The sequence below is a fragment of the Podarcis vaucheri genome (assembly GCF_965113315.1).
Source record: "Podarcis vaucheri genome assembly, chromosome: Z".
NCBI classification, from domain to species: Eukaryota; Metazoa; Chordata; class Lepidosauria; order Squamata; family Lacertidae; genus Podarcis; species Podarcis vaucheri.
The window spans coordinates 19,542,692-19,559,316 of record NC_138758.1 but is presented as its reverse complement, the minus strand read 5'-3'; the positions used below and the strand labels follow the sequence as shown (position 1 = coordinate 19,559,316).

Below are 16,625 nucleotides of genomic sequence, written 5' to 3'. Positions count from 1 at the left end.
GAGACCTCGTCGAAACGTCGCACAGACACCCCGACTCTTACACGGGAAGACACCCGAAGACACCAAAACCTGCATTCCTATACCCGTGAAAATCTACGAAAGCATATATATATATATATATATATATATATATATATATATATATATATTAATACAACTTATAAAGCTGCATGTAGAACAAGTATCATTTTAAGGAGAGTTCTGTCCTGTGCTAAAGAGAACATGCAATGCCTCTGCTAATAGGATCTTGACTGAAACAAATATGTGCATTGTTTAAAAAGTATGCTATCTTCAGAACTATCAGTTTTGCCCTGCTGTATGTAAATCATCAAAATACCCACAACCAAACTGATTTAAGATTTCTTTAATTGTGTGACAATCCCTAGGTGTTATTTTAACAGTGCTATCATTGCACATTGAGCTTTATAGGGCAAGGGAAGACAAGGTTTTTGCTGCTGGACTCCAAATCCCATCAACCCCTGCCAGCATGGCCAGTGATATGGGATGATGGGAGTTGTAGTCCAACAACATCCAGAGGGATGCTTCCTGCCCCAGTTATTGGGTAGGTTAGAAGTGGAACTGCAGGACCTTAAAATTTAAATGTTGACAATAAACAACAACAACAAAGGAGAAGGCGAAATGGGATCAAACTAGGTTAGAATGTATTGTGGTTTTTGTTGCTGTTGGGAAGAAGGATTAATTGGTCACGACAAAACCTTTTCAGGAAAGGTGTGTTCTGAGGAAGGATTTGGGAAGAGAGAAACGTGGAATCATGTTGATCAGCCCACTATCTGCCAACTGTTCTTTAAAATTTACAAAGTGAAAATGAAGACTGGGTCTCTTGACAGTTAAAGTATCATTGGTCTCTGTTAAAGTGATCATGTGTACACACGCCCTTGGCATAGAACCTGTGGGGCCCTCCAGACTCAACTCCATCAGATCCAGGCAGCTTGGCCCAATGGTCAGGGATGATGGGAGCTGGAGTCCAGTAACATCTGGAGGGCAACAGATTCCTCATCCTTCTAAGGAGGATCAGACAAAGAGCATTTTTTTACCACAGCCCCAGCAACCAACAGGCATTGGGTAGCCTACTGGAAACTGACCAGCGGCTGACCACTGGACCACAGGCTACTTACTTACTTTATTTATTTATTTATTTGTAGGTTTATAAACTGCTTCACAACCAAAGGTCACTGAACAAGCAAGATCACAGATCACAGCGCAGCTTCATTTGATATACCTCCGGTTACAGATGCTTCGGGTTGTGCGATTTCGGGTTGCAGAAGCGCTAAATCGTGTGCAGAAGTGCTAAATCGTGACCCGTGCGTGTGCAGACGCAGCGCTGCGGGTTGTGGACGCTGTGGGTTGTGAATGTGCTTCCCGCACGGATCACATTGGCAACCTGAGCGTCCACTGTATATATTTTCTCTATCCACTTTCTTGATGCTATGTATGCTTTTATGAACATCTATTATGTCACCTCTTACTTGCCTTTTTTCTCTAGCACCTCTCCTTCCCACCTATCCCACACCCAAGTATCTGCCACTTGAGGCAGCTGCCTCACCCTGCTTAATGGTTGGGCTGGCCTTGTTAGGAAGATAACCAGTGGGTGTGCATGCAGAGGTGGGGAAAGTGGCTTCTCCAGAGGAAACTAATTCAAGTAAACTAAATAACCAGTTATCGAATTGGATTCCACTGCAATAGATCAGTATCTCTACTTCCATTATTAAAAAGAAGAAGAAGAAGCAGCTTGTTCAAGGAACCGCTTCTTAATTTAGTAACTGAAAATCAATAGCCCATTAAGAAGAAACTAATTGCTATGGCTTCTCCCAGTGTACTGCCTTGGTAAACAAAGCAGCGAACTAATTCACTATTAATTGTTCTGCCTTTGGAAATAGTACAGCATTAAAGTGCTCTCTTGCCTACAGATGTACTAGATGAGGGTTCATTGTTGATGAAGTCATGGCTCTTGCCGCTTAATAGCTACAGGGAAGTATTAATCTGTTGGCATCTGGTTTTTACAGGGTGTAATGAGAGGGCTGGGAGCAGCTAGAAAAGGCATGTGGTAGGGGAGACAAGACACCCTTAGAAAACCAAACAAAAGGTGCCTGATTGGTATCTTCTGAGACATAAAGGCTTTCAGAGGCTGCCTCCCAGAGCCCTCACACCTCCTTCCCAAGGCCAATGATACCCACTCTCCATTTATGTATTTGTTCCTCCACCTTACCCCCGTAAACCTGAGATCTTGTAAGTGAAAGCGGTGCAAGTTCCAAGTTTACTATAATAATAAAATTTTTAAGATGTTCTTATCATGTCCATATTTTATTTTAAATTGCATTGTTTTGCTGCTTTACTGTCTGCTGCCTTGGGCTCCTTTGGGAGGAAGGGTGGGATAGAAATTTAATAAAGAGTAAGAATTTCCTCTTTCCTCCCTTCCTGCTTCGCATGCTGCTGCTTCCCTCTTGCCTTGCTGTCTAACCAACTTCCACTCCCATCTGAGCCTACACACGGTGTAAAAGGGAAGGTTCTGCTTCTCGCGTCTGTTGGTAGCACAACTCGTGCTTTGCATGCCAAGGTCCCTAGTGTACTCTGCAGGGTTGTTGTGAGAAACGTAGCTTCTACCCTGAGCTCCCTGGAGCAAAGGAGGAGATATAAACATAATATATTTACATAAGGGACCGCCAGCAATGGTAGGAGCAGAGCAGCAGCTCTACAACTGCAGAGCAGGCAAACTTTCGCCTTCTCTTCCTGTTCTACATTTGCTGCTCTCTCCCTGCAAGGAGAGGAAAGCCCATGGACCATCCCTGGATGAGGACCCCCCCATGCTGATTCACAGCAGCTGGACTTGCAGCATGTAGGTTGTTTTGTTTTATATATTTACTTACTCTTCCATAATGGAACCTGAAGCGAGGCACAGGTCCATCCAGACACTGAACAGACCTGCTAAGCTTCAGCAAAGGTCCTGGCCTTACACCCTGGGTTACTTGGAATATGTTCAACAGTTGTCCATGATGGTGGAACCAGCTTGAAAGGGTGCCGCTGCATACTCTTGCATCACACTGCAGAAAGTCTGGTGAGTGGTCTACAGTGTAGTTTTATTCCTACCCCCACCCCCAGCAACTGCTCACTCTCCCACCTGACCCCCAACACACATACAAGACACACCAACATGCCCTCACCATCGAAAAATTTGCAACCAACACATACCTCCACCTGCTGGCAGATCTGTATCAGTTTGGCCATCTGATTTTCTAGTTCGCTATTGCGTTTAACGAGGTTGGTGAGGTTCATCTCCAGTGTTTGCTGCAGGCACAGAAAGGAGAGGGGAGACAAAGGGGGGGGGCAGAACAAAGAATAAACATCAATAAGCCACAAGCAACAAGATCAATGAAACAATGGGCCCTGGAGACTCAAATACAGGGCAGCGAAATATGGGCAGTTATATACAACAAAAATATGCATGTCTTCTTAAAGCTCCACTTTCTCCTGCTATTGGCTGAGCTGCTGTAATGGAATATTCTTTGGATGTGCTAACTTCTGAGAGTAAAGGTTGCAGAGCATTAAACAATTTCAGTTCTGGAAGGAAGTGGGGGGTCAGTTGGCAAAGGAGGGAAACAAAAACCTACACAATGTCATATGAACTGTGGGCTGAGTGCTAGGAAGCCATGTAAAAATGGTCCAGGAAGAGGACAGGGATGTCAGAAGCGAGGAAAGGAAACAGAGTAGACAAAGCTTTGAGAAAAATTTAAGAACTCCTTACAAAAAAGAAGTAGTCAAGATGACTGAACCACGTAGCCCCCCACTGTCTATTCTGATGGTTAGTCTCAGCGGAGGTTCTTTTCAACCCTGATTAGCCCCCTTCTGACCTATAGACTTCAGATTCTCCCTGGATCAAAAGATGTGCTGACATTAAATGGTGTAAAAATACAACGTAATAATAAATGGATCTGAGATATGCTTAATTGGTAAGATTGAGGGAAAGAGGGAAGGACAAGCAAATGAGAAAGGTGGTCTGAACTTTTTTCTTTTTTTTAAGACTTCGCAAAAGAACGAAGAGCAGAAATAGGGAGCCTTTGGCCCTCCAAAAGTTGTTTTCCTACAATTCCAAGCATAGACCAGTTGTAATTCAGCAACATCAGGAGGGCCACAGGTCCCCCACATGGGGCCAAGAAACAGGAAGGAGTACCCCACAACCTGACAAGGCCCAACACTGATACCTGCCTTGGGTCCCCATTTCAGCCTTCCTCCCCCCACAACACACACCAGGCAGCTGAGTTCAGGAGCGGCCATTTTCATTTCCCACAATGCCCCAGACAAGGTTTCTCCCCAAGAGGTTCTGGGAGTTGCCAGTTAAGCTTCTCCACAATCCCCTTGATGCTATGTCATGTCTGCTCCATTGGCGTCCTTTCGCTGCCTGCCACTTCTGAGCCGCAATGTATGCAGAGTTAAAGGAGATTAACAGAGGGCAGTTTACTGAGAGCTCCCTCAAAATTTAGTCAGCCCTGCTTTGATGCCTCTGAGTCAGGAAGCCACAGGAATCAGAGGGACCCAAGGGAGATAAAAGGCAAATCTAGTTTTTGATCTCAGTCCAAGGCTGCAAACACACCATTCAGTGAAAGTGCAGTTACAGCATACCCCCCCCCCAAATCCTGGAAACTGTAAAGGTAAAGGCACCCCTAACTGTTAGGTTCAGTCGCGGACGACTCTGGGGTTGCGCGCTCATCTCGCTCTATAGGTCGAGGGAGCCGGCATACAGCTTCCGGGTCATGTGGCCAGCATGATTAAGCCCTTCTGGTGAACCAGAGCAGTGCACAGAAACACTGTTTACCTTCCCGCTGGAGTGGTACCTATTTATCTACTTGCAGTGGTATGCTTTCAAATTGCTAGGTTGGCAGGAGCAGGGACTGAGCAACGGGAGCTCACCCCATCGCGGGGATTCGAACTGCCGACCTTCCAATTGGCAAGCCCTAGTCTCTGTGGTTTAGACCACAGCACCACCCACATCCTCTGGGAACTGTAGTTTAGCCCTAATAGAGCTGCAATTTCCAGGATCTTTAACAAACTACAGTTCCCAGGATTCTTGGGGGGGGGGTGCATAGTATGTACAAAGGCCAAACTAAGCCTTCTTTAGGTGCGGAAATTCCACATGTAAATGGGTAGAGGCATGTAGGCCCCAGCCTCTCACCATCACTCTGGAGCGGGTGGAGATGAGGAGTGTGCTTTTACTTGTGTTAAATAAAAACAGTGACATGGGGTGTGGGGGGGGAATCAACACCCCCCTCCCCAGTTCTTTAACTCTTTCCACAGAAAATGTTCTATTTACATGTAAAAGAAAGGAAACATATCAAACTTGAGGATGGGGGAAAGAAACAGATTTCAGGTTTTTAGGCACCTCCCTTCTCCTGTGTTACCATCAAAAATGTTGGAAGCCACTTAAGAACTTAAGACACAAGAACTTTTGAGTTTGTTAGCAAACCTGGCTGTGATTCTTATGTTTAAATAAGGGGTTATGTGTGGTTCTAGTGCTGTAAAATATAATTGCCTCCCATTTGTTGCTGCAGAAATTGCTTAGCATTCATGCTTTGTTGCACCAGTAAATATTCAGATTATGCATTTTATTCCTGTCTGCCCCCCAGCTACCAGAATGTGGTCTTTGCATTCCTGTTATCTCCAGTCAGGGATGTATACACAGTGTGCTAAAAAGAAAATAAATTCTGCGCCAAGGCAACACAGCCTTTGGTTTCCGCCTTGTTAAATTGTTTTCTTTTCTTCCACAAAGCCATAACCCATCAACCTTCACAAATCAACATCACCAATCTGATAAAGCAGAGTATTACCTAGGAAACTTCACACTACAATGAACCAGCAAGCTTCCTCCTTTTTTATTTCTGAGATTATTAATTGTAATGCAAACACATCAATCAGCAGAAAACATGCAAGGTTTTTCTATCCGTCTTTTACAGCTCTGATCTTCTTCCATAAAGAAGCTCCTCCCTGTTAAGATACTTTGAACCTTTCATACATTTAGGCACACACATCTATCTCCATAAACACAACAAGAGTTAATTTAAAGTGTGGAAAAGAAGAAGAAAGATGGAAGGGCAGAAGAAAAGTAGAAAAGAAAGAAAGAAAGAAAGAAAGAAAGAAAGAAAGAAAGAAAGAAAGAAAGAAAGAAAGAAAGGTATCACCAGATGGTCCTCAATATACTACAACTTTTATTCATTCACATATTGAGTTAACATTGATAAAATATTTAAAAGCCAGCTTCAATTGCCATGACTGCAAGAAATCCAGCATCTGTCAGGGACTGGGCAGAGGAGGAATGGTGAAGACTGCCTCCGCAGCCTGAACCTTCCAGAGAAGAGGAAAACAGTATAGTTTTACAACAGTGGTTTGCAGGAGGTCATAGCTCAGAGGTAGATGAGGGGCAAAGATGGGAGAGGAGGAGCGGGAGGCAGAGCCGGAGCAGCTGGCTGACATGTTATCACTAGAAAGCATTCCAGACCCCCCCATCTCCCAGAACCCGGTGAGCAATAAAAGTAGGAGAGCAAAGGGCTTGGAGACAAATGTCCCTAAGTGGCCACCGTAAGGTGGGTGGTGCTGTTGACGATTGAGGAGAGAAGGGGTGGTGGTGATTACTCGGAGCATCGTCATTACTCCAAGGCTGCATTTCTAAGCCTCTCTCTGTGAATATTGAATAAAAGACCTTGTCTATCTATTCCTGGCAGCCTTTCGTGGGTGGGATCGGATTCCCTGACGCCTGCCAGCATCACATGGATCTGCCGTCTTGTTCATATTCATTACAACAGGGATAGCCACCTTGCAGCCCTCCAGGTAGATAGTGCTAAACTGCAACACTGACCCATCAGCTCCAGACAGCCCGGTCAGTTGTTGGGGTGATGATGACACATACACCCCAAATTAATTTTGCTTTTAGCTCAAGAGATGTTACTACTGAAAGCATTGTCAATCTAACAAAGCATTTGGGTCTGGGTAGATACAACATGCCGACAAACTATAAAACAAAGCAGGGTGTGAAGATGAGACATGCAGAACCACCCAAGAACCTAAATAATCTATCACAGATTATTTTTGAAAGGGTAGAAAAGAAAGAGCAGAATGACTGACCGGCTAAAGCAGGGTCATTTCAGCTCTGACTGGTGAGGAAGACCAAAGCAGCCTACATGAAAGCTCCAAAATGGAATCATCAAGGGGTGGGGTGTCTAGAGAAATCAGCGTGTTACATATTCTCCCTATCCTTCGTCTTCCGTTCCATCCAGCACTTCCTTTATATCAACCTAACAGCATCAACAGATGGGAATGAAGACACACACACACACACACACACACACACACACACTGGAACACAGAAGGTTGGATAAGGATAGCCAGACCGAAAGTTCCCCTGAAAAGGTTTGTGCATTTGCTTGCTGCTCTAATACCACATTCCACAAAGATCCTTCGTTAAATAGAAAAAGAAAAAGCTTTTATCCCTTCAGGTGGTGCTGGGTATCATAAGTAGGAAGAGTGCTACTGAATTCAAGTTCTGCTTGTGCGCTTCCCGTAGGTGTTTGGACACCATGAGAGCACGAAGCTGGACTAGATCTAGAAGGACTCATCTGACATTCATAACTGGGAGGCAGACATGTGTGCATTCGGCCTGTACAAAGAACCCCCAAGCATAGTTTCTATGGGGTGCTGAAGTGTGGCAAAGTGTGCTCCTGAATGCCAGCTGTTGGGAATCACAACTGCACCCAGGTCTTGTCTGTGGGTGTCCCAAAGACATCTATTTGACCACTAAGGTAACAAGGATGCTGTACTTAGATGGGTCTTTGGCCTCATCAGGCAGGGTTCTTAGGTTCTTACGTAAAGCATGTCCAGTTGAGGACGGCTCCAATAGCCAAAACATGGGCCAATAAGATGACTGCTGTCAGAAAAGATAGGGAAGGCTGGAACCAACTCTCCCTGACACAAACTGTACTTGAATAACAAAAAAACATTTCAGTGTTATTTAAACACTGGAAGAAGCAAAAGGAAGATGACATTTGACTCCCTTCTGCAGCTCACTGTCCAAGTAAGCCAGGCACGTAGAGACAATGAGAGCTGTGCATTTTGGGTGCCTTGTCTTCCCTGATGTCCTTCCACCTTCAGTATAGAGCTGTGTCTCCAGTAAGGAGCAACTCTGGGACAGATTCAGACCAGCAACTGAGGGGGTAAAACAGACGTATGCAAGTGGTGGTCATTCAAGGGAAACAGAGCCCTGCATTTACTCAAGTACAAACAAGCAATATGGCTTGTTGCTGATGTCTTCCTTCCTAGCCAGACCATTCTTTACTCATGTTTCCATGAAAAACATGAATATCAGCCTACTTTTAGGGGGACACCCATAAATAAAATATTCACAGGGCCCCTCCATTTGTTGTGCATTCGTGATGATTTCTGCTCATGATGGTATTGAGGTAGTTAGACGTGAACCCACGTTTGATACTGTTTGCGTCTGCAAAAAAACTGGGGCGGTCATATGGCTTTAATTCCTATCAGTGCACTTAGTGCTACTTCCTGCTGAAATCTTGCAACTTTTCGTACCACAAATGTTCCGGTTTGGGTTTTTGGCACCAATTCATATACTGTTAACATTTGGTAGAGGTGGTCTGTTTGCTTGCTTGTTCTTAAGCAGAGGTCAGCAAACGTTTTCAGCAGGGGGCCGGTCCACTGTCCCTCAGACTTTTTTTGGGGGGGGGCAGACTATATTTCAAAAAATATATATGAATGAATTCCTATGCCCCACAAATAACCCAGAGATGCATTTTAAATAAAAGCACACATTCTATGCATGTAAAAACATGCTGATTCCCAAACTGCCTGCAGGCCGGATTTAGAAGGCGATTGGGCCGGATTTGGTCCCTGGGCCTTAGTTTGACTACCCATGTTCTAAAGCTTGCATTTGACACAGGTGAACACTTTGCTACCTACGCCATCTTTTTGAAATCAGTTTACTGAATGTACACTGGTGTGGGCTCCCCCCAAAACAAACTACATATAACTGTGCAGTAGAATGTGAGTCACACCAACATGGAGAATGCAAGGGAACCATTTAAAGCAAGAAATAATGGACAGGAGGAGGTGCTGAACCCTGCTTCCCTACAGACATTTCCGCCCCCCCCCAAAAAAAAAGAGAAAAAATAGCAGGGGGAGACTATTTCGGTGTGAAAAGCAGGGGCACCCCCCCAATTTTGCCTCACACCACCTGTTTTGTAGGAACTTGTCACCACCCAATTCTAATATATGGCCTTGCTATCCTTCAATCTAATTAGCTGGTGAGTGGGTGGGTGTAATTACTCAGATCCCCACATCTGGGATTTTCCAACCTGGTTCCTTATTTCAAGGAACGGCTTCCTTATTTATGAAGCTTCTTTATTTCTGAGATGAATCATATCTGCAAAAAGCAACTTTAATTTAATATGTTACTAGGACTGCATTTTCTAACGAAGTGATGTTAAAGTTCTGAAACAAGTAATGCATCATTTTCTTGCATTGACACGAAGTATTTCTTATTTCGGAGCTCTTCAAGTAACAAGCCTGCCCAGGAAAGCTAAGATTCAAGCAGGTGCAAATAGAAATCAAGATTTTCTTATGTTGCACCTGTGTTTTATGAAGTCCAAATAAAGTTGTTTTAAAAACAAAAGCAATCATTTTTTGATAATAAGCTTTGCTTAGAGTTGATCCAATGAAATGACTGGACCTAAGTCAATTATGTCCATTAATTTCAGTAGATCTACTCTGAGTACGACTTGGGATTGGGTACAACCCTGCTTTTTTATCTAGCTTTGCTTAACTACATTGGCCCATGCATTAGTAGCCATGTGACTGGATTATTGCACTATGTTTTGTCTGAAAGCTGCAACTACTGCAGAATGCAGCAGCACACCTTTTGTACATAATGTCTGTGGGATAACCAGTCTCACATAACCAACAGGCTTAAATCTGATTAACACACAATGGGATTAATACCTTTCACGGCTTGACTAGGTCACTCCCCTTCACTTCGGGAGGAAGATAATCAAGGCCTTTGTTCACCCTCAGTCAATGATTTCCCCCCTAGAAAAATAGGTGCTGGTACTCGCCATGAAGTTGTTACAGTAAGTGCCACACTTTTTAACAACAACAACAACAAAAGGTGCTGGTACTGCATACCCTTGAGTACTCCCTGAAAAAAAGCACTGGCTGAGAAATGCTCTGTGTAAACAGATCTGAGCTGGTTGCTTCAAGCTCAGACCACATGGCTCTAACAAGCCACTATTGAGTTCCTATACCAATAATTTAGGAACTTTCACCAGTTTGTAACTTAGCCAAGACTTATTGGCTATGAAACTTCTTCTGAAATGCACATAGGAGAGTTTGTAAGTATATCATTTTTAACTTACTAAATGTGTGTGGGGTTTCTTTTTCTGTGCAAAGGGAAGAGGGAAGGAACTTAGAATGGGCCATTCTATAAGTCTAACAGCCTATATTTCCAAGCTTCATTTTGCTGCGTATTTTGTTATTTTAAATCTCACCCAAAAGTACTGGATCTAGGCATCCAGGAATTCTCCTTTTACCTATTTCCCCCCTTGCCACCAACAATCTGGGGATTGCACTGGCTTCCTACACATTACCAGTCCAAATTTAAGATTTTATAGTTAGAGCATAAAGTCCTAAAAAAATTAATTGGAACAGATTACACGTTACTTGGCCTTTCTCACAAACCTTGTCTCCATAACAACTCAAGGCCCTACATGGCTTTCATCACACTTATTTCTCTTCTTTTATGTATCCCTCCCTGCTTTTATATCTTCACTCTTGAAACTTCACCACCTTCCATTCATCGAAGGTCTCTTGCTCTGTCAAATGGCATTTTCTTCCTTGCTCCTCCACATACTTTGAACTACCTCACAGAACACTCTTGAGATCCCTCCTCCAAAGCCTGTAGCACAGCCCTCTTAGATCTCATGCCTTACTATAACTCTGACTGTAACTAAGTCTAAGCCAGGGGTCGGCAAAGTTTTTGTGGCTGGAGCCGGTACACAGTCCCGCAGATACTGTGGCGGGCCAGAGTGTGCGTGCACACACGTATGTGCAAACACTATTTTCGCTACTCGTTCCGGTGCGGAGGAGGCATGCGCAGCTTCCCATTGGCTGCAGGATCACGGAAGGCAGTTCCTGTTCTGTTCCGCACCAGTTTAGCGCAGTGCACAGAAGCCGACTGAGTGGACAGCGGGGGTCTCTGAGCAGGTGACGGGGATCCATGGGCCAGTTAAAAAAACCCCATGGGCTGCTTGTGGCCCATGGGCCTTAGGTTGCCCACCCCTGGTCTAAGCACATGCAACTGAAACAAGCTTCATTGTTTGCCCTTGCCTCCACCTCCATTCCTCTGTTATGTCCCTTGTACTGAATTTGAAACTATACGCTCTTCGGGACAGGGAGCATGCCCTCTTGAACGCTGTAAGTACCATGCTGACTGATGGCACCAAATAAAGAATTAATAACTACACACAGACATACTGGGGATCATCGAATCATATGATTCTCCTCCAGTGAAGGGGAGGCCATCATCTTCTGAGGGAGTCCACTCCACTGTCAAACAGCTCTTACCATCAGAAAGTTCCTCCTGAGGTTTAGTTGGAATCTCCTTTATTGTATTTTGAAGTCATTGGTTTGGGTCTTACCCCCCCCCCCAAGCAGGAGTAAACAAGCTTGCTTCATCTTCCATACGACTGTCCTTTATGTACAGTCATACCTCATGTTACGTTTGCTTCAGGTTGCACGTTTTCAGGTTGCGTCCCGCGGCAACCCAAAAGTACTGGAAAAGATTACTTCCGGGTTTCGCTGCTTGCACATGCGCAGACGCACAAAATGACATCACGCGCATGTGCAAAGAATCACAACCCGCGCGTGCGCAGACGCATGTTGTGTTCTTTTAGGTTGCAAACAGGCCTCTGGAATGGATCCCATTTGCAACCAGAGGTACCACTGTATTAGAAGATGCCTATCACATATCCTTTCAAAAGGCATACACTCCAACTTTCTGTCTCTCTCTCTTTCCCCCCTTTCTCTGACACACACATACACACACCTACAAACCATGACAATTGCATTTCTCCACAAAAAGGGAGCCTGGGGGTATGAGATGCTTGTGACTCATACCCCTCCTGGCTCAAAGTGGCTTAAGCAGAAAACACTAAGTAAGTCTTGCGCTGTTTTATTCCAGCCTTCCATCCTGAGTGACTAATCAGAATAAAGAGTCAGTCTCAGGTAAGGGGGGGGGGGATATATATTCAGTTCACGTTCAAAGGCAAACCAACCTAATTTGCACTTCCTGAAACAATACACAAAAGAAAACACAGCCGTCATATGAAATATGCACTTTGTGGTTTTCTCATGCAGTTCTACAGCCAAGTGGTATGCATAAACATACACATACCATGGTCTGGTGTACACAAAGAGGCATGTATTAGCAGACATGCTATACAAAAATGCATTATATTGGGGGATGGGGCTGCTTGGCAAAAACATCTGTATTAGGGAAAACTGCATACAAAAATGTGTGCATTAGGAGAATTTCATATTAACATCCAGATAAATTTTCATGAGGGGTATTTAAAAATCAGTCTGCAAATTGGTGTGGAAATGGGGAGAACTGAACTTAGGACGGGGAAAAGCGAGAAACCAAGAGAAACCAAACGGTAAGCATGATGATAAACTCTGGGGGGAAAGCACAAAGCAATCTGTTGTCAAGAAAAGGTCCAGGGCGATCCACCTTCAGGAGATGGAAGGCAGATTCCAGGCTCGCTTCTCTCTAGCGCCTTTTGTGCGAACCACTGGTCGGCTGCCATCTTTTCCCATGGAGTGCTCCTTTATGCAGTATTAATGAAGCAAAAATGCAGCCCAGACTAGCACGGGAACAGCCCATTTGAAACAATTTAAACTATCTGCGGACACACAGTGGACGTGTATTTCTAGCTATCAATAATTAAAGTGACATTACATTTCCATTTTTAAAAAATACACATTCCACTCAGAGAGAGAGAGAGAAATACATTTTATAAGAAACCACTGGCAACCTGTTGTGCCATGTGTCATGAAAACGATCTCTCATTAATATTGCATCGTCCAGAGACAAAGGAGGATTTCCCTGTGGAGGTTTTTTATTTTAATATACTCAAGTTTGTATAGAATGGAGGCTCTTCGGCCATGCCTCCCAGCCTCCTATCAAGGAGACTCCATAAAGTAAGGTAGATTGTAGCTTCAATTCCTGGCATCTCCAGCTATACTAAGTAGGAGAGCTATAGGCCTGCTCTCCTGCTTCTATAATTGGGGGTCTTGGCGACGGATCACATGCTATTCATAAAGAAGGTCCCAGGTTGAATCCTGGGGTTTTATAACCTCTGATTATGAAAGAATAAGGTAATGAAAAAGATCTGCATCTACTGGAGAGCCACTGTCAGTCTGAGCTTACAGGACTGAGATAGACAAATCCAGGACTGCTCCAGAAAGTTGCTGTTTTGCAGGTTCTATTCCAGGCATAGGCAAACTCAGCCCTCCAGATGTTTTGGGGCTACAACTCCCATCATTCCTGACCACTGGTCCTGTTAGCTAGGGATGGTGGGAGTTGTAGTCCCAAAACATCTGGAGGGCTGAGTTTGCCTATGCCTGCTGTATTCAGTCATATACCAGCCAATTCAGGTTGCACAATTAAAGTGGATTTGGTGCTCTTGTGCAACAAACCATTCTATCCCCACCCCTTGCCCTAGGACTGTTTGCAGAAAAGAATGTGATATAATGCCCTCCCATCATATGCCAATGAAATAAATAACTATATGACTTTTAAGAAGACATTGAAGGCAGCCCTGTACAGTGGTACCTCGGGTTAAGTACCTAATTCGTTCCGGAGGTCCATTCTTAACCTGAAACTGTTCTTCACCTGAAGCACCACTTTAGCTAATGGGGCCTCCTGCTGCCGCCGCGCCGCCGGAGCATGATTTCTGTTCTCATCCTGAAGCAAAGGTCTTAACCCAAGGTACTATTTCTGGGTTAGCGGAGTCTGTAACCTGAAGCGTATGTAACCTGAGGTACCACTGTATAGGGAAGTTTTTAATGTTTGATGCTTTACTGTGCTTGATGTTTTAATTTGTTGGAAGCCTCTCAGAGTGGCTGGCGCAACCCAGGCAGACGGGCAGCATATAAATAATAAATGATGATGATGATGATACAGTGAGCAGTGTGGAAGTGCCTCTCATTAGCTCTGGTTCCATCTGCTTCTGGTCTCCCTGCCGTCCACCCCACCAGTCACAAAATACCCTGGTATACAGTGTCTTCCTATGAACCTATGATCCTTCCAGGATGTGCACACCTAACAACTGAAAGTAGTGCACTAGGGTGGGGACAGGGACATCAATCCATTTCCAAGGCTGCTGGTAGGGTTGGGAACACTGTGGTACTCCAAGCAAAATCCTGCCAGCCCAAAAATACCAATGTCAAGTCTACACCAGATTCAGGAGGCATGAGTCATGACCTGTCACCACCCTGGAGAAAGAAGCGAGGTCTCCATGTCCCTAGGCAAACTGTTGTGTCAAACTTCAGAGGTGGGGCAGGAGAAGAGAGGAATACACTGGGCTCTGAAACCTTCTACAGCAGCTTTTCCCATCCTGTTTCCCCCACCTGCCAATAAGTTTTGGACTCATCAGGTCAAGCCAGTATAGTGAAGGGTCAGAGATAATGGGAGCTGCAGTTCAACATCTGGAGGGCATCAAATTAGGACAGGTTGGTCAAGAAGACAATACTTCATTTGTGTAATTATCAGGATTCTCTCTGATCCTTGTTCCTGTTCTAATATGAATTATTTAAAGACTTTGCCAACTCTTTGACAATGTTTAACCAAGTGTATTTATTTAAACATGCCCCACGCAAGCAAAGGGGTACATAGTATGTTTGCTGTTTTCACTGAGTTGAATCTGCTGTTCTAAACAAACCAATATTGATCTCCCCCCCCCTTTTTTTAAAAAAGCCAGCTGGTTACGGTCCTTTGCAATCATGTTTTCTTACAACTCAATGTTATTAAGTGCATAATTTGACTAAAAACACTGAACATTTCACTTGCTAATTATCTCTCTCATCGCCAGCTTGGCAGCTCAGAAGTTTCAGCTTTGAAACAGGGACAGATATTCTTTAATGTTCTAATGCAGCTAATGAAACAAAATTCGTGGGGAGCATTCTCCAAGAAGCAACATACTCAGGCAAGCACACAAAAATTTGCAAGGGACCTGCTTTTCCTCATGAATGGCTTAGTGCAAAGCAGCCTGTTTTATGCTGAACAGCAATTCACTGCAAGCTAACAGCCGTTTTAATGATAAACAGATTCCTCCAAGTTGTTTGAGGCTCATCAAAATCAGAAACAACAACAAATCTCTCTTTGGGAGTTTGTCTCACTGCTCCACATATAGTACAATTCTCCTTGCCCAAGCACAAGGAGGGGGAGGGTGAATTCTGTCACCATCTATCACAAATCTAGGGTGACCAGATGTAAAAGAGAACAGGGCTCATCTGCATTTGAGATAATTTCAGTGTGAGATTGCTTAATTGAAATTGCTAGTGCAGTGGAATTGCTTGCGCAGAATTCTACGGCCAGATTGTTGACTGGGACCAGAAGGTCTGAACATATTCCACCAATTATGTTCTGATAGCACTCGGTACTGATTAGCATCTGGTTCAATTCAAAGTGCTAATTTTGACCTTTGAAATCCTATACAGCTCAGGATTGTAATACCTCGAGGACTGTGTCTTCCCATATGATATGAACCAGCCTGACCTCTACAGTCTTCATCAGAGGCTCTTTCTCCATATGCCATACATGAGGGAAGTTGGAAGCGCGGCAACGTAAGAAGGGGCCTTTCCGGTGGTGCCCCCTCCCCTGTATGCATAATTGTTCTCCTGAAGGAGATGAACCTGGCACCATCCTTGTCAGTCTTCAGGCATCAGGCTAAGCTCTTTTTGTTCCCCATGGCTTTCTTTGCCTCCTTGGTGGTGTTCACCTTTTAGAGGAGGGGGTAGGACTTGTCCTTATTTATGTCATTGGGCAAACGTTTTATGTACAGTCATACCTCAGGTTGAATGTGCTTCAGGTTGAGCACTTTCAGGTTACGCTTTGCGGCAACCCAGAAGTAACGGAGCACATTACTTCCGGGTTTCGCCGCTTGCGCATGAACAGACTCTCAAAATGACATCACGCGCATGCGCAAAAGCGGCAAAACACAACCCGCGCACATGCAGAGGTGCCGCCGCGTCTTACGTTCCATTCAGGATGTGAACGGGGCTCCGGAACGGATCCTGTTCGCATCCCGAAGTACTACTGTATTGTGCATTATTCACAGTTTTAATCCACCACCCCACCCCCGTTTTGAATTGCTTTTGTTGTACCGGCAACTCCTGTTTCGTGCACATTCAAAGAATGCGCAGCCATACATGTGCGGGACATTTTCGGACATTTTCGAGGGTGTAACGGGGGCAGAAGACTCACCACTGCAGACTGTCGCCAATTCATGGAAGGCATTTGAAACAATTGGGGGGAGGAGCAGAACTAGCGCTCTCAC

At 44.5% G+C, this 16,625-nt stretch overlaps 1 protein-coding gene across 1 annotated transcript in view; it reads right to left on the bottom strand.

The window, feature by feature from the left end:
• The window catches only part of MID2 (midline 2), a 202,661-nt gene that overhangs the window by 48,317 nt on the left and 137,719 nt on the right, over positions 1-16,625 (bottom strand). The window contains exon 3 of the mRNA XM_082207565.1: positions 3,208-3,303. Within this exon, the coding sequence (XP_082063691.1) occupies positions 3,208-3,303 (96 nt within the window). The remainder of the gene's footprint in view (positions 1-3,207; positions 3,304-16,625) is intronic.